The sequence below is a fragment of the Sinohyriopsis cumingii genome, chromosome 14 (genome assembly GCF_028554795.1).
Source record: "Sinohyriopsis cumingii isolate HCF-2022 chromosome 14, ASM2855479v2, whole genome shotgun sequence".
In the NCBI taxonomy this organism is placed as follows: domain Eukaryota; kingdom Metazoa; phylum Mollusca; class Bivalvia; order Unionida; family Unionidae; genus Sinohyriopsis; species Sinohyriopsis cumingii.
Window position 1 is genome coordinate 11,938,973 of NC_142974.1, and position 27,565 is coordinate 11,966,537.

The 27,565-nt window shown below is 35.8% G+C and overlaps 1 protein-coding gene across 12 annotated transcripts in view; it reads left to right on the forward strand.

Moving 5' to 3' along the window:
• The window catches only part of LOC149783253 (protein scribble homolog), a 184,501-nt gene that overhangs the window by 83,290 nt on the left and 73,646 nt on the right, over positions 1-27,565 (forward strand). For 11 of the 12 annotated variants that reach the window (XM_089931472.1, XM_089931479.1, XM_089931476.1 and 8 more), the window contains exons 17-25: positions 1,449-1,661; positions 3,350-3,484; positions 4,015-4,092; positions 4,752-4,871; positions 6,490-6,579; positions 6,923-7,015; positions 8,180-8,200; positions 15,240-15,320; positions 19,808-20,782. In XM_089931472.1, coding sequence (XP_089787598.1) covers positions 1,449-1,661; positions 3,350-3,484; positions 4,015-4,092; positions 4,752-4,871; positions 6,490-6,579; positions 6,923-7,015; positions 8,180-8,200; positions 15,240-15,320; positions 19,808-20,782 — 1,806 coding nt within the window. The remainder of the gene's footprint in view (positions 1-1,448; positions 1,662-3,349; positions 3,485-4,014; positions 4,093-4,751; positions 4,872-6,489; positions 6,580-6,922; positions 7,016-8,179; positions 8,201-15,239; positions 15,321-19,807; positions 20,783-27,565) is intronic. The other variant, XM_089931475.1, reaches the window with a different exon arrangement.

The following is a 27,565-nucleotide window of genomic DNA, read 5'->3' on the forward strand; positions in this document are numbered from 1 at the left end:
GTTATATTCACATGTGAAGTATTTTAACAATTATTCCAAGGTTATGAGCTCTGTTAGTCAGATTTGCTTAGGGATGTTTAATGAATGTTCAAAAAGAATGTGTACAGGGTGTTTCTGAGATACTGCCAGAGTACACACATGCATGCATTGTGCAAAATTTGTTTGAATTTGTGCATTTGGAGAGCAATGATGCTCAAGAATTCAAGCAAATTAGTTTAAAGTTGTGCATGTAAAAATGTGCTCAGCGTTATATACAAATTTTTGTATTACCCGTAAATTGCTTGTCACGTCACAGTCACGTCACTGCCAGTAGAGGTCTCATTGAGCTTGTTAGGATCTTTGTTTTCTGTCGGGTCAGCAACTGTTCTGTGTATATTGGCTTAACATGGATGGGTGTTAAGCTAAAGTTGATTGGCTCATTGGGCCCTGGATCAAGCATTCTTTCATTGTTTAACTTTGAATTCATAAAGTTAGTTGTACAAATGCATGTTTAAAATATGGGCCACCTGGAAAACCAGAATGGTGTATCTTCAGATGATTTTGTTTGGCAAATACTGCAGTGAGTTTTAAAGTTATAAATTATATCAAATTATTGGAGCTGGGAAAGTGTTGCTGGAAATAAAAGTGAACGATTTTGAACCTGAAAATATTGTTGAATGTGAGTCTGGTGTGCATGCTGGATAGACAAAAAAACATGGCATGTTAGTTGGCCCCCATATTTAGCTGTATTTCAAAACTAAATGTAGAAAAGAAAAAATACCAAGCCCAGTTAAACTACAGCTTATTTAGAAGATAAAAAGGTATTATAGCACTCTCATCTACTCCCAGTTAACACAAGGTAACGAACTCTTGCAGTTTGAAATCTGACCCCTTCGCAATTCTGTGCTAATTGTTTTATACTATCTGAGGAATCAGTGACTCAACTTAATCCATAATAAAGTAACTTAAAAACATTTTCCATCATGTACCTTACCAATGTTTAATGGCAATTTTTTCTACTTGTTTCTCTGTTGGTTTGTATCTTGTCTGTTTTAATACTAGTACAATACTTCCGGTTTACTTGACTGATAGAAACAAGTATCTGACTCCAAGGATTAAGATAACATTAAATAATAAGAATATTTTAAAAAAATATGACAAAGTAAGGATATTTATTTGATTAAAATCTTTCTGCTGGAACAGTAGAGTTATAACAGAGTTGAACAATAACAAAGAGAGAGAGTTAAGTGTTGTGTAACTATTGAACTATGGCCATTCCCCCTCCATTCTTTCTTTTACCCACCCCATATATTGTGACAAGAGGGTAGCTTCCCCTTTTAGATAAAATACTGACAGCATCTCTGGTATTTATTGTGTTTTGACATGCATAAGACTGAATATAATGTTACGGTGGAGTTTTACACTGTGCACGCTGTTGGACTATTTTTTTCCATTGGTGTCTAATGTAGGATGAAGATGAGGCAAACACATATGTTGAGAAGCGGGTAGGTTTTGCTGCAGATGTGGAAGATGAGAAAGAGAAGATTACTCCACTACGACGTCGTGACACGCCTCATCATAAGAAGAACAAACGAATCATTCAGAATGAGGAAGCAAAGGAAAAGGTTTTGGAAATCCTTGCCAAAGTTGGGGCCAAACCTCCAGGAATGCTGCAAAATCAGGTAGTTTATGCTTATGCCTTGTGAGACCACTCAGGTTGCCTAACTGGTTACAGTGTCCACCTTGGACATGGGAGGTCGAGTTTTTAACTCTGGCCGAGTCTTACTAAAAATTTATAAAAATGGTACTAACAGCTGCCACTCTTGGTGCTTAGCAGTAAGAGGTTAGTGTTAGGACTGGTTGGCCTGGTGTCAAGATAATATGACTGGGTGGGACATGATGCTGCATGTGTAAGCATGATGCCCCAGACATCACCATAAACTACCACACTGCAGACATCGTAGTGATATACTGAAAAATTGTTAAAGCTTCATAAAAAATTTAAATCACACACTTAATGCTATATGTATCAGTAAAATCATGCTGATAATTGAAAACTTGTCAGTATGAGTCTCAAGGTCAGTACTGTTTACCCTATCTATTAGTCATCCTACATTAATTCATTGTCTCCTGACAGAAATAAGCAGTAATGGATGGGATTTGTTATTGTCTTTGACTGGTCATTTGTAGTACACTATTCTCATTTTTGTATGAGAGCCTGATTGTAAGGTTGCTCTTGTTGTCTTCAGCAAGATGGCTTATTGTTTGTTGAACCTCTGATTGTAAAGTGTTCCTTGTATTGCCCATAGCAGAATGCTTCATTGTTTGGTGAACCGCTGATTGTGAAGCCTTTCTTGTGAGTCCTCAGTAATATGGTTCATTGTTAGATGATTGCTAACCCTACCCCCACCCCTACACCTAATTAACTATAATGATATTGAACAGGCATACTTGTATTTCTATGTTGTTCACCTGATTAGATTTTTCAGGGCATTACAGAAATGTTTGAATTTGGAATGCTTCTTGACATTTTTTTAGAAAATGTTTATGTCCTTACTTCCATCCATTTGATCATGCCAAGTTGCTTGTCAACAAGATTGCTTAAAAAACCATTAAACTGAGGCCAACAAATTTTTTGTTGGCATATATGTACCCCTGTGTGGAATTACCTGATTAGATTTTCAGGCCATTTCAGAAATGTGTACATTTTTAACATAGACCCTATTGACAAAACCCTTGGGAGGGGTCCCATGTGACCAAGTGGTCTAAAGCGCTCACTGTTATGGATCACTGCAATCTCACCTTTGTCTGTGGGGGTTCAAGTCTTGGGCTCGGCCAGTGTGGGTATGTGAGAAAGCTTGCCAGTAGCTTCTCGTGGGTCGGTGGTTCTTTCTGGGGTTTTCCCGGGCTCCCATGTATAGCAACAACAACAACTACAAAAACCTTGTTAGCACAGTGAAGTAAACTCAACTTTAGAGAGACAAATGAAACTTGAAACTTGGTAGGCTTATTTATATTCATATGTAGATGATCTGATAAGAGTTTCGTATCGTTTTAGCATCTTTTCAAAGTTGTCTAAATGTACAAATATTTTGGGACTTAGACTTTTTAGTTTGCAGTGGGGACATTTATTTTATAAGCACAACTCATATTTATATTGAGTTGAAATCTTAAGAAGTCCACAATTGGCATATAGCAGTTAATGTCACGTAAACTTTTGGCAACTGTAATCTCAATTTGTATAGTTACTGTGGTTTCAGACTTTAAAACTGTTATAACTTTCTTTACTTTGCAGTCAGTTTTGTCTATAAAAAAAATGTGAATGTACAAATAATACACATCTATTAATGGTTGACGTTTTTTCCACCAGGCTGGTGAGGAGGATGAAATGGAGGAAGTTATAGAGGAAGAAAGTACTATCACTATTTTCCGGGAGCCAGGAACAGGGCTAGGCATCAGTATAGCAGGGGGCAAGGGGTCCACTCCTTATAAGGGCAATGATGAGGTAAATATGACAGGGTTGTTTTGGGTTGGCATTTAATGGCACTGTTAGCACATATTAGGATATATCTTGCAGATGAAATTGAAGCTGACTGCCTTTCCTACCAAGGCAGATGACCAGTGGTGGACTGGATAGGTATCCACAGGAAGTCCTGAATTTCTGGGTCCAGGTATTAACCAGTAGCCCTTGGATTTATAAGTCCAATATTTATTTGTTGAGCTGCCATGGTGGTCAAATATGACAGGGACCGGGACCTAGATTTACTAAATCAACATGTCTATCTAAGTTGAGATTATTGTTCTTTATTTATAATGCTTGCTTAGCAAGCATGGTTGTTTTCACAGAGCATTCAGCTTGCATCATGGATAAAAATAGTTGTAGGATCATACATTTTCCTAAAGGAGTCTTTTCCTTGTCTCTGAGAAATGTTTGAGGAATTCATCAATTTTTTTTCTCAGGATTAGAAATGTTTCTATTTATTAAATATTAAAACTAACAAGATGATTGAACAATGTTTATTTTCTCTTCCACAGAGCATTTTTATTTCGAGAGTCTCAGAGGATGGTCCTGCAGGAAAAGCTGGTGTTAAAGTGGGAGATAAACTGTTATCTGTAAGTACAATGTCCAGATCTAGGTCTAGTAGTAATCATTGAACATGAAACACAAGCTCAAGGTCAAATGATGAAGACCAGGCTTATTTTCACTGTTACATTAAATTAAAATGATGTTAGATCTCATAACGGTGCATTATTTGATGGATATTTCTTTAAACATACTTTTTTATCACAAATTTAAATGTACTTTCCTTCATGCTTTGCTACAGCTTATTTTGTGATTTAGTCACACCATGTCAGGTTGTTGCACTTGAATCCTTTCTTTGTGTACTTGAATCATACTACTCAAGGGATGTGCATTTTTGTTTATAATAAAAGTAGTATCAAGTTTTGTTGAGATGCATAACATAATTCATTATTCAAAAATTTCTTTTGCAAAAAGGAAATTTTGAGTGACTTTTGGATGTAGATTCATTTATAGGTTTTTGATAGTCTTCTTAAGTTAGGTTGAATTTTGTACAGCTATATGTATCATTAAAGGATATTAATGCTGTAGTATAGATTTGTTTGTAGTAAAATATCTTATTAAAAAAAGTGGTTTAACATTGTGTTCTGAAGTTTATAAAATGTCTGTAGAGCACACAGCACAAATGTAAAGCAGTAAATTGTTTTCAAAAGATGCAGACACATTTACGTTCTTCTGTTGAATTGTTTAGGTGAATGGAGTACCGCTAAATGATGCCGATCATTACGAGGCTGTTGACATACTGAAGAATGCTGGGAACTCTATCACAATGGTTGTATCTCGTGAGACCATTGTGGACAAACCAAAAGAGGTATTATATTTCTCTTTTCAGGTCTTAATTAATAGATCGCAATATGTGTACAATTTTTTCCATCAGGGTTTGCAGTGGATTTTGTCAGCAAAGTTGAAATTTAGTCTTAACATTGATATCTTGTTAAAACATCTGAGTACGGTCATGTGACAAAAGATGTCAGTTTTTGAGATTTGTGGAACAAATAGAATACTTGAAAACACCAAAATAATTCTTCACTTGATTTAGCTTTTTAGAATAAACATCAAAAATGGGAGTTATTTCCTCAGAATGTAAAATTATTTTCTTGTTTATTAAAAGATAGTTACTCATTTGTCTAAATTAATTCATTGGTTTGTCAACTATTTCTACCAGTATGAGCAAAATGGTTGAAAATAACTTGTTCCTCCCTCCCCTTCCATTCAACATCAGATAAATGGTGTTTTGCAAGGGGTATTGTACACAAGGAGTATTACACACAAGTACTTTATGTATGATCCTCTGTCAGAATCTTAAAAATGACAATCAGAAGTAAGAAACTTAGTATAATATTACAATTCTTCATTTATTTTTCCCACTGCCATCTTCATGGCAGGATGTTTTGATTTATAGCAACAATAATCAGCACATGAGTTATAGAGACAGTACATGCTTCAGTAAATGTGTAGTGTTGGAAGCAACAAATGCCATTGCATGGGCAACACACATGAATTTATCAAACAAATTATTTTCAAACTTCATTTTTAGCTATGCTGGTCATTAACCAGAAAGGATAATTGAATGGTCTGTTGTGACACTAGTCTATGGAGCATACAGAACAAATTAGAAATGGTTTCATTGTTGATGTCCATCTATCTATAACCACAAGTTTGTTATCACTACTCCTTCTAAGCTGTACATGCACATTCATCCCATGTTCTACTTGTTCCAAAATGACACTGTTTTGGGCATCAAATATGGTCACCATGACAGCCATCTTGAAAATCTTGTCACTACTGCTTCTGAATGAATGTTACATCAACATGGGGTTTTTACTAAAAGACTTTATTTGATATCTAGTTGGCCCTGAATGCAAATTGTGTTGATCTGTTCTTCAAATATAGCCACCATGGTGTTCATTATGAAAATCTATCCAACCCTACGTCTTCTTAATAGATGGTTTTATCTGCCTGGGGTTTTGACTGAAATACTTCTCATGATGTCTTGTTGGTATTAAATGAAAATGGTGCCAATCAGATGTCCAATATTGCCACCATGACAGTCATCTTGAAATCTTTCTTATCTCTACTAATTCAGAATGTATGGTCATATCAACATTTGATTTTAACTAACAGACTACTTATGATGTCTAGCTGGACATAAATGAAAATGATGCCAATCTGACATGCAGTATGGCTGCCATGGCAGCCATCTGGAAATCTGTAAATGGTGCCAATATGACCTTTATTATGGCCACCACAGCAACCTTCTTGAAAATCTTGTTATTGCTACTTCTGGCTGGAAAGTCATATCTTTATAACATTGTTGTCTCTACTCCTGTTCAAATAAATGGCCATGTCAGCATGAGGTCACCTTTAGACTCCTTTTTTAGGACTTATTTTGATGTTTAGATGTAAATCTTAGTGTCTTTGAATTTTAGGTGGAACCTCCTGTGGAAGAGAAAACACATGCCGTCAGTTTTGCAACAGTTACCTTTGAGCCAGAGGAGGGCACAGAAGTTTATGGAGAGGTATTTTGCTTACACACACAGTGTATTAAAAAACTACAGAAGTCCATAGATTGCAGATTGTATATCTGTGTTTTCTGTAGTTTTAGTAAGCTGAAAACACTAAACAGTGACATAGAGATGAAACAAAATTCTCTGTAGACGGACAAAGTTTATAATGTGTTTTGTCAAATTTGCATTTTTTTAAAATGGCATTACATTGTATTTTTAAAACAACCATATCACTGCAGCAGATTTGAAGTTTATATTTATTTTCTCTGTTTTCTACAAGACAATATTCTTTCAAATACCCACATCCTTTCCAATACCCACAGACAAAAGTGTATGTAACATTTTCACATTGCAGACAATAACAACCACATTGTTGCGTGATCAATCTGGCCTAGGCTTCAGTGTAGCAGGAGGAAGGGGCTCCGTTCCATTTAAAGGCAGTGACAATGTAAGTAGCAGTTTTTATATTTTAATAGTTTTACCTTGGATAATAATCCATTTCTCACATAGAAGTATTAAAATAAGATTTTTCTTTTGCAGAATGAAAATAAAGTAGTTTTGTATCATCAAGCACATGAAATTAATCAGCCTGTTAACTTTGTATTTTGTCAGCAAAATCTTTAATTATTTTGTTTTTTCAGTATTAGAAAATGCTGTCAAGCAGTTTCTTTATTACCGTTCCATTTAGCAAGATGTCAGAAACTTGTCTTCAGAATTCATAAGTTCATGTTAAACTTTTCATACACAATGTGATCTTCAATTCATATCTTTAAATTTCATGTTCTGAAAATCCTTGATTTTTTTTATAATGCAAAATCCATGACAAGGGTCCATATTGATTTTTGTACAAAATAAAGTTGAGGTTTATTTAACATTATGATAGAGTCTTATTAGAGTCATTGTTAACTATAATTGAATTTTGTGTACTTTTGCTTGTCATTGAATTTTGATGTTACAATTGAGATTTTTTGTTTGACACGTTGAAGACGGCAGTATGTTTTACAAGCTTACACACTGATTATTGGATATTGTAAAGTAAAAATCAATACATGTGCTTTGCGTAGTGTTGAATTAATGTTAAAGCAGCACCTATATTTGTTGCCTTCATTTGTCTTTATGGTAGCTTTCATTGGTCTTGTGTTTATTAATGAGTTTGCTTGGCAGACATCCAATGTCTTAGTGCAATCAGATTTAACAAAGTTTTTTTTCAATGTAGGCAGTGACATTGAAATTAATTATTAGGATAATTAATTTAGAAAAACATTAAGATCTAAATAACTAATGATAGTTAATTAATCTTGTCTTCATGTGATATGGTCTTTAGAAATGCTGTTTTGTGTAAATTAGATTATTAATGGATTATTAAATAAAGATTAATAAAACCAGCAGGCCAGAGAGGGAGAAAAATCTTAAGTTGCAAATAAAGATCTGTTACCATTTTATTGGCATAATTAGACTAGGAATCATTTCTGTTGATCTGATTATAAATGGATTTAATAAGGTGACAGTATTCGTTTTGGGATGATTCACTCAGGCAGTAGAGGAAATGAATATCTTCTGCTACAGTAAATAAAGAAAATGCAAGATTTCATACCAAAACTTCCATTTCCAGAAATTTTACACTTTTCTGGAGGTCAGTATCACTGCATTCATTGTTCGTTGATTTGTTGCCTTGAAAGCATGACATTTGCTGCTGTTCCTCAGTTACTGTATTGTTTTATTGGCATATTTTGTAAAAAAGAGATTAACTAGTTTGTCATGTGGGAGCTGAGAAATACACTTCTAAAATTACCATTGTTATTATTCTAGAAAGATACATTTATCAACTCCAACTATTGCCTGTTATAAAGACCAATGATATATACTAGATCTGGATGCCACAAAGAGCTGTTTCAAAGCCGCAATGTGTTGCCAATTGAAACAATATGTCTGGTGTATGTTTACAAATTAGCTCTTCTTAGATTGAAATGCATGGAAATTTTGTATTAAAAAAAATCTTAAATGTTTTCAGAGCTATTTCAACTCAATGCTCTTTCTGCCTTATAAAGGGTGAATGGGTTGGGTGGGTAGGTGGGACCAAAGAACCAACAATCATACTGTTTGATTCATATTTTCATGATTCAAGGAATATGGAAGAAATGGTCTCATCTTGAATTCACCAAAATTCTTTTTGGCCAGTAGAGTGTCCATCCATAGGAGGAACACTTGTTTCATGATATAAGGGGGAAAACAAAAGATTTATACACATCTTGGTCAGTTGGTAGAAAAAGCAGTCACCTTTAATACAAACATGTTTTCCATGCACTTTTATTTAACTTAAAGTACATCAAAACATTAATTGTCCATTTAATAATTAACCTGAATTGTTCGAACCAAAGGATTTGTGGAGGTAATGATTCACTTTGATGAAAGTAAATTATACGGAAAACAACTGATGAAAGTAAATATATGGAAAATATCTGTTTTGTCCAACAGCTAGTCTGACAGTCTGTACTAGTATAATGTACAGATAACATGGTAATCTGACCCTACCAGACTTAGAAAAATTACACAATGTAAAATTTAGAGAAAAGCATCTGACCCAGGAAGCATATATTTTTATTTCAATAGAATTTGTCACTTTGAATTTGAGCTTGCACACACTAAGTACAGGAGAGCTTATGCAGTGTCTTCGGTGTTATAATTGTCGTTGTCATCATATATGGCATTAGCAAATGTACACCTAATATGTTCAATCCAATATATGCCCAGGTGAGCTTTGTTGTCTTCCAACAACTTCATTTTTTGTTTTGAAAATGCATGTTTGTGATATCTTGTTAGCTTTACCAGTCATTGACCTGAAGAGCTTAGATCTTATGGGTTGCCCTATTTTCGGTTCAGTTCATTAGCACAGTTTGTTATCCGTACTCCTGGAATTTTTGGATGGCTGCCTTGAAACTTTACACACACTCACACATTCATCCCAAGGTCTGGACCACTCTGTTGACCTAGTAGTTAGAGTGTCCGCCTAGGATGTGGGAGGCTGTAGGTTTGATCCCTGGCCAAGTCGTACCAAAGACTTACACAAATGGTACTAACAGCTACTTCGCTTGGCGCACAGTATTATGAGGTTAGTGTTAGGACTGGTCGGCCTGGTATCAGGATAATGTGACTGGGTGGGACATCATGCTACATGTCTGTGGCATGATGCCCCAGTACTAGACCACTATAAACTGTCACGCTGCAGACATTGTAGCGATATGACTGAAAAATTGTTAAAGCTATGTTAAAAATCCAAATCAATCACACACACATCCCAAGGTCTAGTTCATTCTGAATGGAATTTTTTTGGCTCAAGATATCTACTATGTCATGGTGCCCTGACAAATGATTGGCATTAAGATTGATGCCTTACACAGTCAGAGTGCCCTGACAAATGATTGATATCAAGATTGATGCCATACACAGACCTGCCAACTCAAACGATTTTGCCTAAGTCTTACAAAATTTACCCTTAAAATCCATACTTAAGCATAAAAGCAAAAACTACAGAAAAATTATCATTGCTCAAAAATCCGGATTTTTTTTCTTCATCTGTGGTTGATTTGGATCTGGGTTTCATATTAAAAGTAGTGAATTTGGTCAGGGAAAAAGGCAAATATTATGTGTTATTGTCCATGCAGATGTATGTGTCATGTCATGCAGTGTCTTGTGTACTGTTGTTGACTTCAAGACTCAGGTTATGATTGGAGATAGTCGGTACAGGAGATCAACAGTTTTGGAATTGAGACAAAGCGTGGGTGGTGGTGACATATTTGTCCTATCTAGTTAGTGTAGTTTCAGGAGTTTTGATGCACAAATACTCCTCGAGATTGGGACTGTAAACCTTCAGATATAATTCAGGGTGGTCTGTAAAATGCACATTAGTCCCAAGGTTTTTTATTCACTTCCAGGAGCAGAGATGTGGACCCATTGGTTATTACTTGGAAACTGTTCAGGTCCCCACTCTGTTACTATGCAAGCCCTATACTTACTGGGTATGAAAAGATGGATTAAGATTAGCATGGGCTACATGGTCTGTCATTACCACTAAGGGGCACAGATTGAAGTAGTGAAACAAAAGTGGGAGCATGGGTGCAGTTTTGAAATCACTCAGGAATGTTTTTTTGTATAATGAGTCTCTTTGCCTGCTACTCTCCTGTCTTCATTGTGCTTGTCAGATGACCTTGGATCAAAGTTACATGGTGAAATTTTGCATTAGCCATGCCTTTGACTTTTTTAATGAATTAAACATTCTGACATTTTTGTATTAGAGGTCCCATACTAACCATTAAGCATGTTGAGCAACATCAATATACATGTTCAGTCCATAATGAAATATGTTAAGTTGTATTATCAACAGTTCCTGCAGTAGTTTGTAAAGGTAGTTGGACACTTGTATGTATGTATTGTATATTTCTTTTATTTTTATATCAATATTTAACATATACCTCACTTACTTTAGTCCATCTGGTGTTCATTTAGAAACTTTTAATGAAAATATGATAGATGTTCTTTTTATCGTCTTGCCTTTGTCAGAGAATAATGTGAGACAGAGCAAGCTTGGTATCATGCACTGGCAATGGCAATATCAGCGTGGACCCATTTAAAGATGAGACCTTCATAACTCTTGTTTAACTTTGAAAAGTAGATATTATACAGAGAATGCCATGTCTGTTCTTTAAAAGGAATGAAATAGCATCTTTTGAAAGGCATCAACATTGAAGTATTAGTAGTTTGTTTGAAAGACTTTACATTTTCATCAAAATTATATCCTACCAGTGTACTAGTAGATTTTAATTTTGTACTTCAGAAGATCACACTCATTCCAAGGACTAGTCCCAAACATCTTGATTCAACTGTGTGTTATCCCCACACATCAGTCTTTCCAAGTACTAGTCCCAAACATCTTGATTCAACTGTGTTATCCCCACACATCAGTCTTTCCAAGCACTAGTCCCAAACATTTTGATTCCTATGCATCTTATCCTGACACATCACACTCTTTCCAAGTACTAGTCTCAAACGTCTTGATTACTGTGTTATCCTTACACACTCTTCCCAAGTACTAGTTCCAAAGATCTTGATTCTTTTGTGTTGTCTTCACTCATTACCCTCTTTCCAAGTACAAGTTCCCAACATCTTGATTACTATGTGTGTTATCCTGACACATCACATTCTTTACAAGTATTAGTCCCCAACAACTTGATTACTATGTGTGTTATCCTGACACATCACACTCTTTCCAAGTACTAGTCTCCCAACATCTTGATTCCTATGCATGTTATCCTGACACATCACACTCTTTCCAAGTACTAGTCCCAAACATCTTGATTCCTATGTGTGTTATTCTGGCTGACACATCACACTCTTTCCAAGTACTAGTCCCAAACATCTTGATTCCTATGTGTGTTATCCTGACACATCACACTCTTTCCAAGTACTAGTCCCAAACATCTTGATTCCTTTGTGTGTTATCCCGACACATCATACTCTTTCCAAGTACTAGTCCCAAACATCTTGATTCCTATGTGTGTTATCCTGGCTGACACATCCCACTCTTTCCAAGTACTAGTCCCAAACATCTTGATTCCTTTGTGTGTTATCCTGACACATCATACTTTTTCCAAGTACTAGTCTCCCAACATCTTGATTCCTATACATGTTATCCTGACACATCACTCTTTCCAAGTACTAGTCCCAAACATCTTGATTCCTATGTGTTTTATCCTGACACATCCCACTCTTTCCAAGTACTAGTCCTAAACATCTTGATTCCAATGTGTGTTATCCTGACACATCCCACTCTTTCCAAGTACTTGTCCCAAACATCTTGATTCCTTTGTGTGTTATCCTGACACATCATGCTCTTTCCAAGTACTAGTCTCCCAACATCTTGATTCCTATGCATGTTATCCTGACACATCACTCTTTCCAAGTACTAGTCCCAAACATCTTGATTCCTTTGTGTTTTATCCTGACACATCACACTCTTTCCAAGTACTAGTCCTAAACGTCTTGATTCCTTTGTGTGTTATCCTGACACATCACTCTTTCCAAGTACTATTCCCAAACATCTTGATTCCTATGTGTGTTATCCTGGCTGACACATCACACTCTTTCCAAGTACTAGTCCCAAACATCCTAATTCCTTTGTTTTATCCTGATATATCACACTCTTTCCAAGTACTAGTTCCAAACATCTTGATTCTTTTGTGTGTTGTCCTCACTCATTACCCTCTTTCCAAGTACTAGTCCCCAACATCTTGATTACTATGTGTCTTATCCTGACACATCACACTCTTTACAAGTATTAGTCCCCAACAACTTGATTACTATGTGTGTTATCCTGACACATCACACTCTTTCCAAATACTAGTCTCCCAACATCTTGATTCCTATGCATGTTATCCTGACACATCACTCTTTCCAAGTACTAGTCCCAAACATCTTGATTCCTTTGTGTTTTATCCTGACACATCACACTCTTTCCAAGTACTAGTCTCCCAACATCTTGATTCCTATGCATGTTATCCTGACACATCACACTCTTTCCAAATACTAGTCTCCCAACATCTTGATTCCTATGCATGTTATCCTGGCTGACACATCCCACTCTTTCCAAGTACTAGTCCCAAACATCTTGATTCCTATGTGTGTTATCCTGACACATCACACTCTTTCCAAGTACTAGTCCCAAACATCTTGATTCCTTTGTGTGTTATCCTGACACATCATACTCTTTCCAAGTCCTGGTCCCAAACATCTTGATTCCTATGTGTGTTATCCTGGCTGACACATCCCACTCTTTCCAAGTACTAGTCCCAAACATCTTGATTCCTATGTGTGTTATCCTGACACATCACACTCTTTCCAAGTACTTGTCCCAAACATCTTGATTCCTATGTGTGTTATCCTGACACATCCCACTCTTTCCAAGTACTAGTCCCAAACATCTTGATTCCTATGTGTGTTATCCTGGCTGACACATCACACTCTTTCCAAGTACTAGTCCCAAACATCTTGATTCCTATACATGTTATCCTGACACATCCCACTCTTTCCAAGTACTAGTCCCAAACATCTTGATTCCTGTGTGTTTTATCCTGACACATCCCACTCTTTCCAAGTACTAGTCCCAAACATCTTGATTCCTATGTGTGTTATCTTGACACATCCCACTCTTTCCAAGTACTAGTCCCAAACATCTTGATTCCTTTGTGTGTTATCCTGACACATCACACTCTTTCCAAGTACTAGTCCCAAACATCTTGATTCCTTTGTGTGTTATCCTGACACATCATACTCTTTCCAAGTACTTGTCCCAAACATCTTGATTCCTGTGCATGTTATCCTGACACATCACACTCTTTGCAATCACTAGTCCCAAACATCTTGATTCCTTTGTGTTATCCTCACTCATCACAGTCACATTGTTTTAGCCATCATTGTGAATCGTGTTGGGAAAAAAAGTAAGCAACAATGATCAATTTATCACATGATCAACAAGCATGATTAGTTCATCATCCATATTTTATACATCAATGCCTTTCTTCATCATTTCAATTTATTCATATTCGGATTAGAAAGAATCAGGTCACGCTGAAATTTGACTTTGAGAAAAACGGTAAGGGGAACTTGATTGCAGATTTTCTTGTATTTTCAGACTTCATCTATTTTTACTGTTATTGCATGTGCTCTTTAAGCCATCAGAAGTTTATGTTGGATTTTTGTTTGCATAGTCAAGTTTCTAAGTTTGTGTATCTTGCATTTAATGTGTTCCCATTTCAGTCTCACATTGTATTTGAGAATGTTTGTCTCACTTGTCCTCTGTCTCACGTTGTATTTGAGAATGTTTGCTTGTCTCACTTGTCCTCAGTCTCACTTTGTTTTTGAGTATGTTTGCCTCTTATGCTTGTCCTGAGTCTAACGTTGTTTTGAGTATGTCTGCCTGTCTTACATGCTTGCAGAGGAGAATTTCTCTCATCTGACAGATGAAGATATCTTTCACTCTAGACTTTAACTTCTTTATAGTTTGCAAAAATGCATCATTTTACATTTTTTCTTAGTTTGAAAAGATTAACATGAATATAGTAAAAGCTGACTTTAAAAGTCACTCAGTGACTTGTTTTGTTCCTATCAAGAAATGTGTTCTTTAATAAAAAGTTAAACATAAGTGAATTTAAAATAAGGTTCACAAATGTTATTGTATTGGCAGGAGTCTTTTATATGAAGGTGTCTGCTAAAACATATTTCACTTTAGATGTTTTCCTATATCAGAAAATCATATTCCCACGTTGAAAATGTCTTATATTAATCTGTAAATGTTTGCAGCAAATTGTAATGTGTAACCTCACCTGAGCACCACTTTGGCATGGAACAGTTTTGGTTATGTAAGGAAGGTGCTGTTCAGTGGAGTTGCAGTTTACAAGGAAACAAATATGTTGGATGGAATGCAGTACTTTATAAAGGGAGATAACCATTTGTAGTTTTAATTAAAATTAGCTGTCAGCATCAATATTGTCAGTGATTAACGACATGTTTATTCAAAGATTGGTACTGCAGCAAATTTATTTCTTCCTTTCATCTTTTATTTCTTTCTTTCTTATTTGACTATTTGTAAGTCATTTCACTGGAAATTATTTATTTCACAGTCAATCTACATATCAAGGATTGTTGAGGCAGGGACTGCACACAGGGATGGCAAGCTGGCAGTTGGCGACAAAATTATATCAGTAAGAAATTTTACTTTTGTCTGCACAGGGACAAGCAGATATACAAGGTTTTGTTGTTGCATTGTGTTTCATCTAGTATTTTTAATTTTCAGCTGATTTCTTGGCAGCATTTTCTACCAATTGTAAAGTGCACATTCACTCTGAATTTGATATTTAGATGTTTCTCTACCATTCAGCATTTACTCTTGTTGGTGAGTATTTGTTGGAACTAAAGTTTTTCTGAATGGTTGTAGATTTGCTAACTGATTTCCAAGTGTTTTAAAAAAAAGAGTGTACAATTGGATAGATACACAAACACACATGAAGAGCCACATCTACACACACAAATTATACTCTACAGATATGTTGTCAAATTTGGGAGTGTATACTGAAGTAATTATACTCTACAGAGATGTTGTCAGAGGAGGGAGTGTATACTTAAGTAATTATACTCTACAGAGATGTTGTCAGAGGAGGGAGTATATACTGAAGTAATTATACTCTAGAGATGTTGTCAGAGGAGGGAGTGTATACTGAAGTAATTATACTCTACAGAGATGTTGTCAGAGGAGGGAGTGTATACAGAAGTAATTATACTCTACAGAGATGTCAGAGGAGGGAGTGTATACTGAAGTAATTATATTCTACAGAGATGTCAGATTAGGGATTGTATACTGAAGTAATTATACTCTAGAGAGATGTTGTCAGAGGAGGGAGTGTATACTGAAGTAATTATACTCTACAGAGATGTTGTCAGAGGAGGGAGTGTATACTGAAGTAATTATACTCTACAGAGATGTTGTCAGATTAGGGAGTGTATACTGAAGTAATTATACTCTACAGAGATGTTGTCAGATTAGGGAGTGTATACTGGAGTTACCTAGTCCATCTGCATCTTTCACGTTAATGTTAATGTCTCCACAAACTTTTGTGATATCATTATGATGCTTGGTATTTATAACTAGACATTGTGTCCTGTACAAAACTGGATATTGGTCATCAGAGTTGTCCCAATTATTATCGGGTCTGCTGGTCATAGGCCGAAAGAGCTTATGGGATGTCGTCCATCTGTCTGTTAGCACACGTATGTTATCATTACTCCCCTTGGAACATTGCCATCACACACAGAGACACACACACACACTTGATCCTAAGTGAAAATGGTGCCACTGAGACATCAAGTATGACTGCCACAGTGGCTGTCTTAAAAGTCCTCTTATTGCTACTTCTAAATGGAAAGCCATATTGACATGGCGTTTTCATTTATGATTTATTATGATGTCTAGTTGGTCATAAATGAGTGGTGCCAATCTAAAATCACTGTGGCCATCTTGAAAGACTTTGTGATAGTTTTTCCTCCTGAACAGATGGTCATATCAACATGGGGTTTTCACTAAAAGAGATTTCTTGATATGACTGGTTGGCCCTAAATGAAAATGGTGCTAGTCTAATGTCTGATATGAACAGTACATTGGCCATCTTGAAAATTTTGGTTTTGCTAATCCACCTGAGTGAAAAGTTTAATTGTTTTTGGCTTTTCCCCCCAAAAGACTTGTTACTATACTTAGTTGGTCTAATAATGCAGATTTCTGAATTTCAGCATGACCACAGCAGCAGCCATTGTAAAAATATTGCCACTACTCCTCTTGAATGGATGGTGATATCAACATGAGTTTTTTACTAAGCAATTTTATGTCTAGTTGGTGATAATGTTGCCATTGAGACATTCAATATGCTGACCACAGTGGTCATTTTGAAAGTTTTGTTATCACTTTATCCTCCACGAATGGTCATATGAGCATGGATTTTTATTTTGAGAGTTATTTTGATGTTTTTTTGGATGCAAATGAAAATTGTGCTGATTCAGATTCTAATATGACTGCCCCAATGGCCATCATGAAAATTCTGCAACTTCTTCCAAATGGCAGGTGATGATGACTTTGTTTTTAACCAAAAGATGATGTCTAGTTGGTACTAAATAGAAATGATGTCAGTTTGATCTTGAAGCTGGCCACCATGGCTTCCATCTTAAAAAATTTATTATTATTCCTCCAAAATGGAAAGTAATATCCAAATGGGCTTTTCCACCTGAAGACTCCTTCTGATGCCTTGTTGGGTCAAAATGAAAATGGTGCTAAGATGACATTATATCCACCACAGCAGCTAATTTTAAAATCTTGTTATAGCTGAAAAGTTTCAATGATGGTTTCAACACTCAGTAGTTAAAAGGAACAAATGAATTTGTCTTGAATTGCTGGAAGCTATTTAACTCGGTGGAACATCAATTTCTCCAAAAGACTCTTGTTACAGATTTTCTCCCTCTGTCCATCTCACTTTGCTTCAATGGCCCTCTGTTCATCACACTTTACTCCTGTCTCCCTCTTTCCATCACACTTGACTCAATTGTCCCCCTTTCCATCACACTTGACCCTTTGTCCATTACACTTTACTCCAATGTCCCTCTGTCCATCACATTTACCTTTGGTGAAAATCTGAACTTTGTGAGATATCTGAATTAAACATGGTGTGCATTTGTATTATGACAGGTGTGTGTACTGGCTTTTTCAGATTATTGCTTCTTACTTCCCAGGTTTTGAAAAATTTTATATTTTGTAAAATCTCCTTAAACATTTGATGTAGCTTTGTGATACCTGGCATGCTCTTGTAGTATGACTAGACGTTGTTTCTTCTAAAAGAATAGACTCTTGTCGGCATTGTTTCCCTTTCTTCTAAAAGAATAGACCCTGGTCAGCATTGTTTCCCTTTCTTCTAAAAGAACATCCTCTAGTCATCATTGTTTCCCTTTCTTCTAAAAGAATAGACTCTTGTCAGCATTGTTTCCCTTTCTTCTAAAAGAATAGACTCTTGTCAGCATTGTTTCCCTTTCTTCTAAAAGAACATACTCAGGTCATCATTGTTTCCCTTTCTTCTAAAAGAATAGACCCTGGTCAGCATTGTTTCCCTTTCTTCTAAAAGAATAGACTCTTGTCAGCATTGTTTCCCTTTCTTCTAAAAGAATAGACCCTGGTCAGCATTGTTTCCCTTTCTTCTGAAAGAATAGACTCTTGTCAGCATTGTTTTCCTTTCTTCTAAAAGAATAGACCCTGGTCAGCATTGCTTCCCTTTCTTCTAAAAGAATAGACTCTTGTCAGTATTGTTTCCCTTTCTTCTGAAAGAATAGATTCTGGTCAGCATTGTTTCCCTTTCGTCTGAAAGAATAGACTCTTGTCAGCATTGTTTCCCTTTCTTCTAAAAGAATAGACTCTTGTCAGCATTGTTTGCCTTTCTTCTAAAAGAATAGACTGATCAGCATTGTTTCCCTTTTTAAAATAAAATTGTGTAAATCTATCATTTTCTTGACAGTTCATATCTTCCAGACTGAGATTGTTGTTGTTGTTGTGAGGTTTAACGCCATTTTTCAGCACACAATAGGCTATACATGGTGGCCAGTATTAATGGTGGAGGAAGAACCTGGGAAAACCCCGGAAAGAACCACCAACCCACAGGAAGCTACTGGCAAGCTTTCTCACATACCAACATTGGCCGAATCCAAGACTTGAACCCATGCAGACAGAGGTGATCCGTAACAGTGAGCGCTTTAGACCACTCGGCCACTTGGGGGCCCCCTCCAGACTGAGATAATTACATGAAACTTTTCTGCATTTGTATCTTGATGGAAGCCCTGTCACATATAAGAACAAGACTATTGTTACTTTCTGAATAGGGTGTATTTCATAAGCACTGACAGATCTAGTTTCATATGTGGGTGGGGTGCATTTCTTTATTTTCAGATCTTTTAGTTATTTAAATTCAGCGTTGTCTTCGTCAAGATTCTATGATTTAAATTCACATCTCTTCATATTGGGTAGTTGAAGAATTACTGTTAAGTGATCCTTTATAAGAACAATTTTTTTTTATAGTTAATTTTGTGGTTTTGCAAACTTATAATTTTTTTTTAACTCTTTGAATACCTGTTATAGAGCACCTGCATCATGGTTCATTGGGTCACTAATAGCAACCACAAAATCAACAAAAGTTAATTGAAATTGTTCATTGACTCATGGAATGTGCTCTAGAATTTCATTGGCATACTGTGAAACTTTTATGAAATCAGTGAATTAATCGAGGTGGAATATCCAGACCTGCAGGATCTTGATAATAAAAAATAAGTTTATAGTATTTTTAAAATGTACTAAGTACAATGTAGGATACTATTTATTATATGAAGTATACAAATAAACTGAGTACAGAGATGTTGATTGATATACAGTTGCTTAAAGCATTGGACATACCTAGATAAGAAAATAACAATATTTGGGGGAAAATCACAACATTGTTTAAGAGCTCTAGTATTCTTAATTAATTGTTTAGAGACAGTTTTGCCTGTTTAATTTGTATTTTTGATTCCAGTATGTTTTGTTATGTTATGACACAGAATATCACTAATGTAACATGAACAGTTTGAAACCTATTTATGTTGTAAATTAAATTTCATATCTCATTTTCAGATTAATGGTGTCGACTTGACAGATGCACGCCATGATCAAGCCGTCAGTTTATTAACAGGAGTTGACAAGGAAATAAAGCTAGTTGTGTACAGAGAAAAAGTAGTAAATAATAATGATGAAGAAATGACACCACCTATTGGAGAAAAACTAGAAAAATTCTCTCAACCGAGGATTGTATGGAATCAGACAGATTTAGTTACCTTGCCTGCTGCTGAGGAAAAAGTAACATTGAGTCAGTCTGTCAATATATCAGCTAGTCCAAAGCCCCCACTAACATCAAGCCCCAGTCCATTTTCTGCTGCTATTCCATCATCATATACATACCCCAGTCAGCCATCTCCACCCCTACCCCCACCCCCACTTGTTGAACGCCATATAGAACCATTACCCAAACACTCACCCCTGCCTGCCTCGCTCCCACAAGTGCCACCTCCCACCCAGATTCTTCAGCCTTTTCCTTCTCCATCTCTTAGTCCAAAAATTCTGACCACAGAATGGACATCACCCCCACCTGTCATTCAGCCCCCCAAGTTTCTTTATCCAGGATTTTCTCGATCTGCAAGAACTTCGGCAAGTGATACTGACAAGAAAACATCTCCTTTGCTACCAAAAAAGACTGTTAGCTCAGGAGTGACTTCACAAAATTCCACAGATTTAGAGCCACGTTTGAATTTAATAAATCGTGTTCACTTAGACAGTACTGATGATACAAATCATGTTTTAGGAGTAGATAACAGTGTTCAACAAGTGGATTCTTATCATAGGACGATAACAGAAACACGTGCTACTATTTCTCTAATAAAACCGGATTCGAATCATGTGAGTTCAGTTTCCAGTGACTCAGAGGGGAAATATCCCATTGAGGATATAATAATAATGAAAGCTGGCGGCCCTTTGGGCCTTAGTATTGTAGGTGGAAGTGATCATTCAAGTTTACCATTTGGAGCAGATGAGCCAGGAATATTTGTTTCAAAAGTAAGTAATTTGATTTCATTTTAAATCATTTAAAAATGACACTTTTGATTTTGAGTTTGCAATGTTTTATTTATAAATAATTTGGAGGTTCAGGTGTCTTTGGATTTCAGCAGTGAGAATTCAATTAAAAGTTACCAATTATTGTATTATATCACTTTTTTGAGTCACAAGTGCATTTTTATATATTTATGGGGGTCAGAGGGAAACCCAGGAAATGCTTTAAAACAAGATTTCTTCAAAGGGACTGGCTAAAAAGAATGCCCAGAAATCCAGGAGTATGTTTTCTTCTGTGCTTATATTTTTGTTACCTTCTGAGTATTGAAACCATCTGTTATATTCTGAGAAAGTCCAGCATATTAAGTTTGGTATTATTATTCACTTAGGCATGTTCACAAAGTATGTGTGGATGCAGTTCAAAATTTTTGTTGTAGCATTGACCTTGAACCTGGATATCATTAAAAAGTCGTCTTGGCCTTGTCAAGAAGTACCGATTTGCTAAGTTTGTTTGAATATATGATAGATAGTTTTTGAAAGAACCAAATAATGGAACTATCACTGTTCAAGGTATTTTTCAGTTACTTCTACCAAAATATGGGTTTGAAAAAAATCCTTTCATTTTGTTTGTGTTGCTATGATAAGATTTTTCTTCTGTCAGATTTCTGTTTACCGGCTTGTTTGTATATTTGTATATGTACTAGGCACTAAGTTCATAAAATTAATTTTTTTAAAATTCTGTTTCCTGTAAGAGGCTTGAAAAATATTGGGTAGAAAGTTTAGCCTCTTTTTTAGAAAAACAATTATTGTATGAATTCACTTGTCTTTGGTTCCAATTTTTCAAACCTAGGAACAATGCAATTCTTTATACTAAATACCAAAATGACAGAAAATCTGGATTTTATGAGGGTTTGTTGGGTTACAGGAAACAGAATTCTTTTTTTTTTTTTTTTTTGGCAAAGCCCAGTGAAGTATCAGAGTCAAATTGGTGACATGTGACTTCACCTCAGTGTCATCATTAGATCTACTTTTTCAAAATCCACCCCAAAATCGGTGATATGTTTATGGACAGATCTGTACCATACTCATTCAGAACCAATCACATACTGCAAGAAGTTTTCCACCATTTGTTACAGAGTAGTGTCGACAAGATTTTTCGCATGGTCAGTATGGTTGGGTCAGGTTTTGTGATTTTTGGCATAACAACACAAATAGATTATATAGTGCCTAGGCAATTTGAGTAAAGTGCCTTGCTCAAGAAAAAACTGCTAACTGAACCAGACTGCTCTGAGGGTAGGGGTTCAAACTCTTACCCTTTCTGTCACAAGTCCAGCATTGTGGCTTCCTAGTGTTTTAGAGACATGTCGATACAACCATCCCTTCAGGAAAAGTAGCAGTATGAAGATTTTCGAGATGGCTGTCATTGCAGCCAATTTGGATGTAGGATCAACATTAAGTTAATATACAAAAAAACATGTATTGCAAGAAAAGAAAAAATATCAGAATGACTATTCAGGGGAAGTATCAATCCCAAGATTTGTCATATTTGGTTCCTGTGGTTGCAATCTTGAGTAATCATATTGGTATCAATTCATTTGGAACCACTACAAATGATGAAAAATGTTTTAGTGAAAACTTCATATTGATACAACCGTCCTTTCAATAAGAGAAGCGTTAAGAATAATTTTCAGGATTGCCACTGTGAACAGCACCATCATTTCCCTTGTAAGTAAACGGTGCCACAAATTCAATTTAAACTCCATAGATCCTTGTTTCCTTGAAAGTAAACATTGACACAAATTCAATTTAAACTCCATAGATCCTTGTTTCCTTGAAAGTAAACGGTGTCACAAATTCAGTTTAAACTCTGTAGATCCTTGTTTCCTTTGAGTACGAAAAAGTTTTAAATTCTGTTTATTGTTTCATGTTAAGATAAAATTGTATCATCTGCAACTGGAATGAAATAATATTGACAACAACAAAAAATCAATAACTTCAAGTTACAGATTTCAGCACCACTGTAATAGAAACTCCTTCATATGGCTCTAGTGATTGACAGTAGGTTAATTTTGTCTTTAAAATCATGATATGACTCAATTCACTGATAGTACATTATAAAATTTGGTTAAAATTCATGATATGGCTCTATTCAATAACTGTAGGCAGTAAAATTTGTCTTAAAAACCATATCACTATATTCAGTAACTATAGGTTGTAAAATTTGTCCTAAAAATTGTGATATGATTCAATCAGTGAAAGTTTGCTCTACAGTTTGTCTTAAACATCATGATATTGATCTGTTAATTGTCAGTAGGTCATCAAATATATCTTTAAAATCATGATATCTGTATTGACTAACAGTAATCTTTGTCATAAAATCATGATATGGTTCTGTTGAGTGACAGGTTGTAAAATTTGTTTTAAAAATCGATATACTCTATTGATTAACACTAGGCTGTAAAATTTGTTTTAAAAATCATGATATACTCTATTGATTAACACTAGGCTGTAAAATTTGTTTTAAAAATCATGATATACTCTATTGATTAACACTAGGCTGTAAAATTTGTTTTAAAAATCATGATATACTCTATTGATTAACAGTAGGTTGTAAAATATGTCTTTAAAATCATAATATGAATTTAATTGACAGCAGGTCATAAAATGTGTGCCTTTTTTAAATATGAATCGTATTGTCTCACCAGCATAAAGCATAACAAGACTGATATTATTTTAATGGTGATGGTGTTGTCAATGTCAAAATTGTATTCTACAAGCGTGATGAGGGTAGAAGAGAGATACATCAACACTGTACAGTGTATTTCCTAGGAAAGCTGGATTGGGTGTCAGAACTGAGGTCAGACTGGTATCAGTGAAGACTGGTATCAAAATTTGAGGGTCTGATAAAAAATATGTGGGACCCTGGACCATAAATGAGGGTAAAGGGGAACACTCTTACTTATTGATGGATGAGGTTTGATGGCTTATCAATCAGTACAGTAGTGGCTACATGGTTACATATTGATGGATGAGGTTTGATGTCATATCAATCAATACAGTAGTGGCAACATGGTTACATATTGATGGATGAGATTTGATGTCATATCAATCAATACAGTAGTGGCTACATGGTTACATATTGATGGATGAGGTTTGATGGCATATCAATCAGTACAGTAGTGGCTACATGGTTACATATTGATGGATGAGATTTGATGTCATATCAATCAATACATTAGTGGCAACATGGTTACATATTGATGGATGAGGTTTGATGGCATATCAATCAGTACAGTAGTGGCTACATGGTTACATATTGATGGATGAGATTTGATGTCATATCAATCAATACAGTAGTGGCAACATGGTTACATATTGATGGATGAGATTTGATGTCATATCAATCAATACAGTAGTGGCAACATGGTTACATATTGATGGATGAGATTTGATGTCATATCAATCAATACAGTAGTGGCTACATGGTTACATATTGATGGATGAGGTTTGATGGCATATCAATCAATACAGTAGTGGCTACATGGTTACATATTGATGGATGAGGTTTGATGGCATATCAATCAATACAGTAGTGGCTACATGGTTACATATTGATGGATGAGATTTGATGTCATATCAATCAATACAGTAGTGGCTACATGGTCACATGTTGATGGATGAGGTTTGATGGCATATCAATCAATACAGTAGTGGCTACATGGTTACATGTTGATGGATGAGGTTTGATGGCATATCAATCAGTACAGTAGTGGCTACATGGTTACATATTGATGGATGAGATTTGATGTCATATCAATCAATACATTAGTGGCAACATGGTTACATATTGATGGATGAGGTTTGATGGCATATCAATCAGTACAGTAGTGGCTACATGGTTACATATTGATGGATGAGATTTGATGTCATATCAATCAATACAGTAGTGGCAACATGGTTACATATTGATGGATGAGATTTGATGTCATATCAATCAATACAGTAGTGGCAACATGGTTACATATTGATGGATGAGATTTGATGTCATATCAATCAATACAGTAGTGGCTACATGGTTACATATTGATGGATGAGGTTTGATGGCATATCAATCAATACAGTAGTGGCTACATGGTTACATATTGATGGATGAGATTTGATGTCATATCAATCAATACAGTAGTGGCTACATGGTCACATGTTGATGGATGAGGTTTGATGGCATATCAATCAATACAGTAGTGGCTACATGGTTACATGTTGATGGATGAGGTTCGATGGCATATCAATCAGTACAGTAGTGGCTACATGGTCACATATTGATGGATGAGGTTTGATGGCATATCAGTCGATACAGTAGTGGCTACATGGTCACATATTGATGGATGAGGTTTGATGGCATATCAATCAATACAGTAGTGGCTACATGGTTACATGTTGATGGATGAGGTTCGATGGCATATCAATCAGTACAGTAGTGGCTACATGGTCACATATTGATGGATGAGGTTTGATGGCATATCAATCAGTACAGTAGTGGCTACATGGTTACATATTGATGGATGAGATTTGATGTCATATCAATCAGTACAGTAGTGGCAACATGGTTACATATTGATGGATGAGATTTGATGTCATATCAATCAATACAGTAGTGGCTACATGGTTACATATTGATGGATGAGGTTTGATGGCATATCAATCAGTACAGTAGTGGCTACATGGTCACATATTGATGGATGAGGTTTGATGGCATATCAATCAATACAGTAGTGGCTACATGGTTACATGTTGATGGATGAGGTTCGATGGCATATCAATCAGTACAGTAGTGGCTACATGGTCACATTGATGGATGAGGTTTGATGGCATATCAGTCAATACAGTAGTGGCTACATGGTTTTAATTTAAAGCTGTCTTTAAAATGTATTTAAAGAAAGTAGAATTTAAAGAAAATGTGCGGAAGGGTAAACCCTTCCAAAATAAATGTAGACATTGTTCTAGTAATTGTATTTAAAGTGTGGTGCATATGCTTGAAAAGGTTTCCTTGGACACCTTAACCATAATGTTTCTTGGACATCTTAACCATACTGTTTTTCTGGACACCTTAACCATAATGTGTTTTGGACACCTTAACCATAATATGTCTTCAGATTATCAGACATGCATATGTACATAGACATGTGCAGTAAGACAGATTATCCAGACTCAGGGAACTTTGGATTTTCTGTCATCTGGCTGATCAGATTGTGGTTAAGATATTGAAATGGAAGTGATATGATAACATAGGTGTGACAGACAGTGATTTTATTTGCGTTTTGGAGGGTTCTTTTTACTCCGTATCAAAGAGCTTTGACCATGGTAAACTCAGCTGCCATGGATTCCTTTTTCACCTGTGATGGTAGGTGATTATCTGTTAAAACCGACAAAAATAAAACAAACTTCTATCACATGTGAAGTTACCATTGGTAACTGATCAGCAGCTAATAACTTGGGGTAGGACTATACAATGCCAATCTGGTATTAGAATAAAATTTCATTTTTGATATCCCCATCTCTCTGTCCTGCCCTTCAGATTACATTTACATTATTTGTACATTTAAAGGGTAATTTAGTTATTCTGAATAACACTGTATTTATAGTTGTATGATATTATATTTAATTGTGTTTGCTTCTGATTTTTGGCATTATAAAATTGGCTTCATGTATAGACAGTGGATGTTCATTACGGTTGTAGTAGAATCTATACATGACTTGACCCAGATATTCAGCATCTAGATAACAGATTTTACTGTACATGCAAATAAATATATATTTGCCATCAAACAGGTATATGCATACATACGGACAAAAAGACAGACAAATGACTGCATGCTGCATGATACAACAAAAATATAGTACGAGCATATATTGTTTTCTCCCAGATTTATGTTCTACACAAGGTTACTGTATCCTGCTCTCTTTAACCCATCTTATGAATGAAATTATCATGGACTTTATAAATAGATACCCATCTTACGAATGAAATTATCATGGACTTTATAAATAGATACCCATCTTATGAATGAAATTATCATGGACTTTAAAAATAGATACCCATTGTTGTTTCTTCACCCTCTCTCAGTTAGTCAGTTGCTGAACTTGGCAAGATCAAAAGATGGTCTAGAAGCCTATGATGAACAGAAAATCTAAAGAAGCTAGCTGTGCATTGAACTGAAACTTCACCTGCCTTTACAGACATATTTTGAATATTAAATGACCCCTGGCCTCTTATGAAAAGGGCTGTAACTTGTATCTCTTCATAGAGACATACAATCCTTCAGAGAACTTTAATTCACAGGTAAATAGGTGAAGATATGTATCTGTACCTGTCACAATGGCATAATGGTGACTTCCATTTATGCCGCAGTAACACAACTAACACAACTACTTTTCTCACCATCCAGCAAATGAATAGCTTTGATCCTGAACCCGAGTGGTCTAAAGCGCTCTCCGTTACGGATCTCTGCCATCTCACCTCTGACTGGGTGGGTTCGAGTTTCGGATTTGGCCAATGTGGATATGTGAGAAAGCTTGCCAGTAGCTTCTCGAGGGTCGGTGGTTCTTTCTGGGGATTTCCCGGGTTCTTCCTCCACCATTAATACTGGCCGCCATGTATAGCCTATCGCATGCTGAAAAATGGATTTAAACCCAACAATAACAGCAACAACATTGATCCTGGACCCTAATGTTAAAAAGTGCATTGACTTTAAATTTTTGGTCCCAACACTCGTGAGCAACACTGTCTAG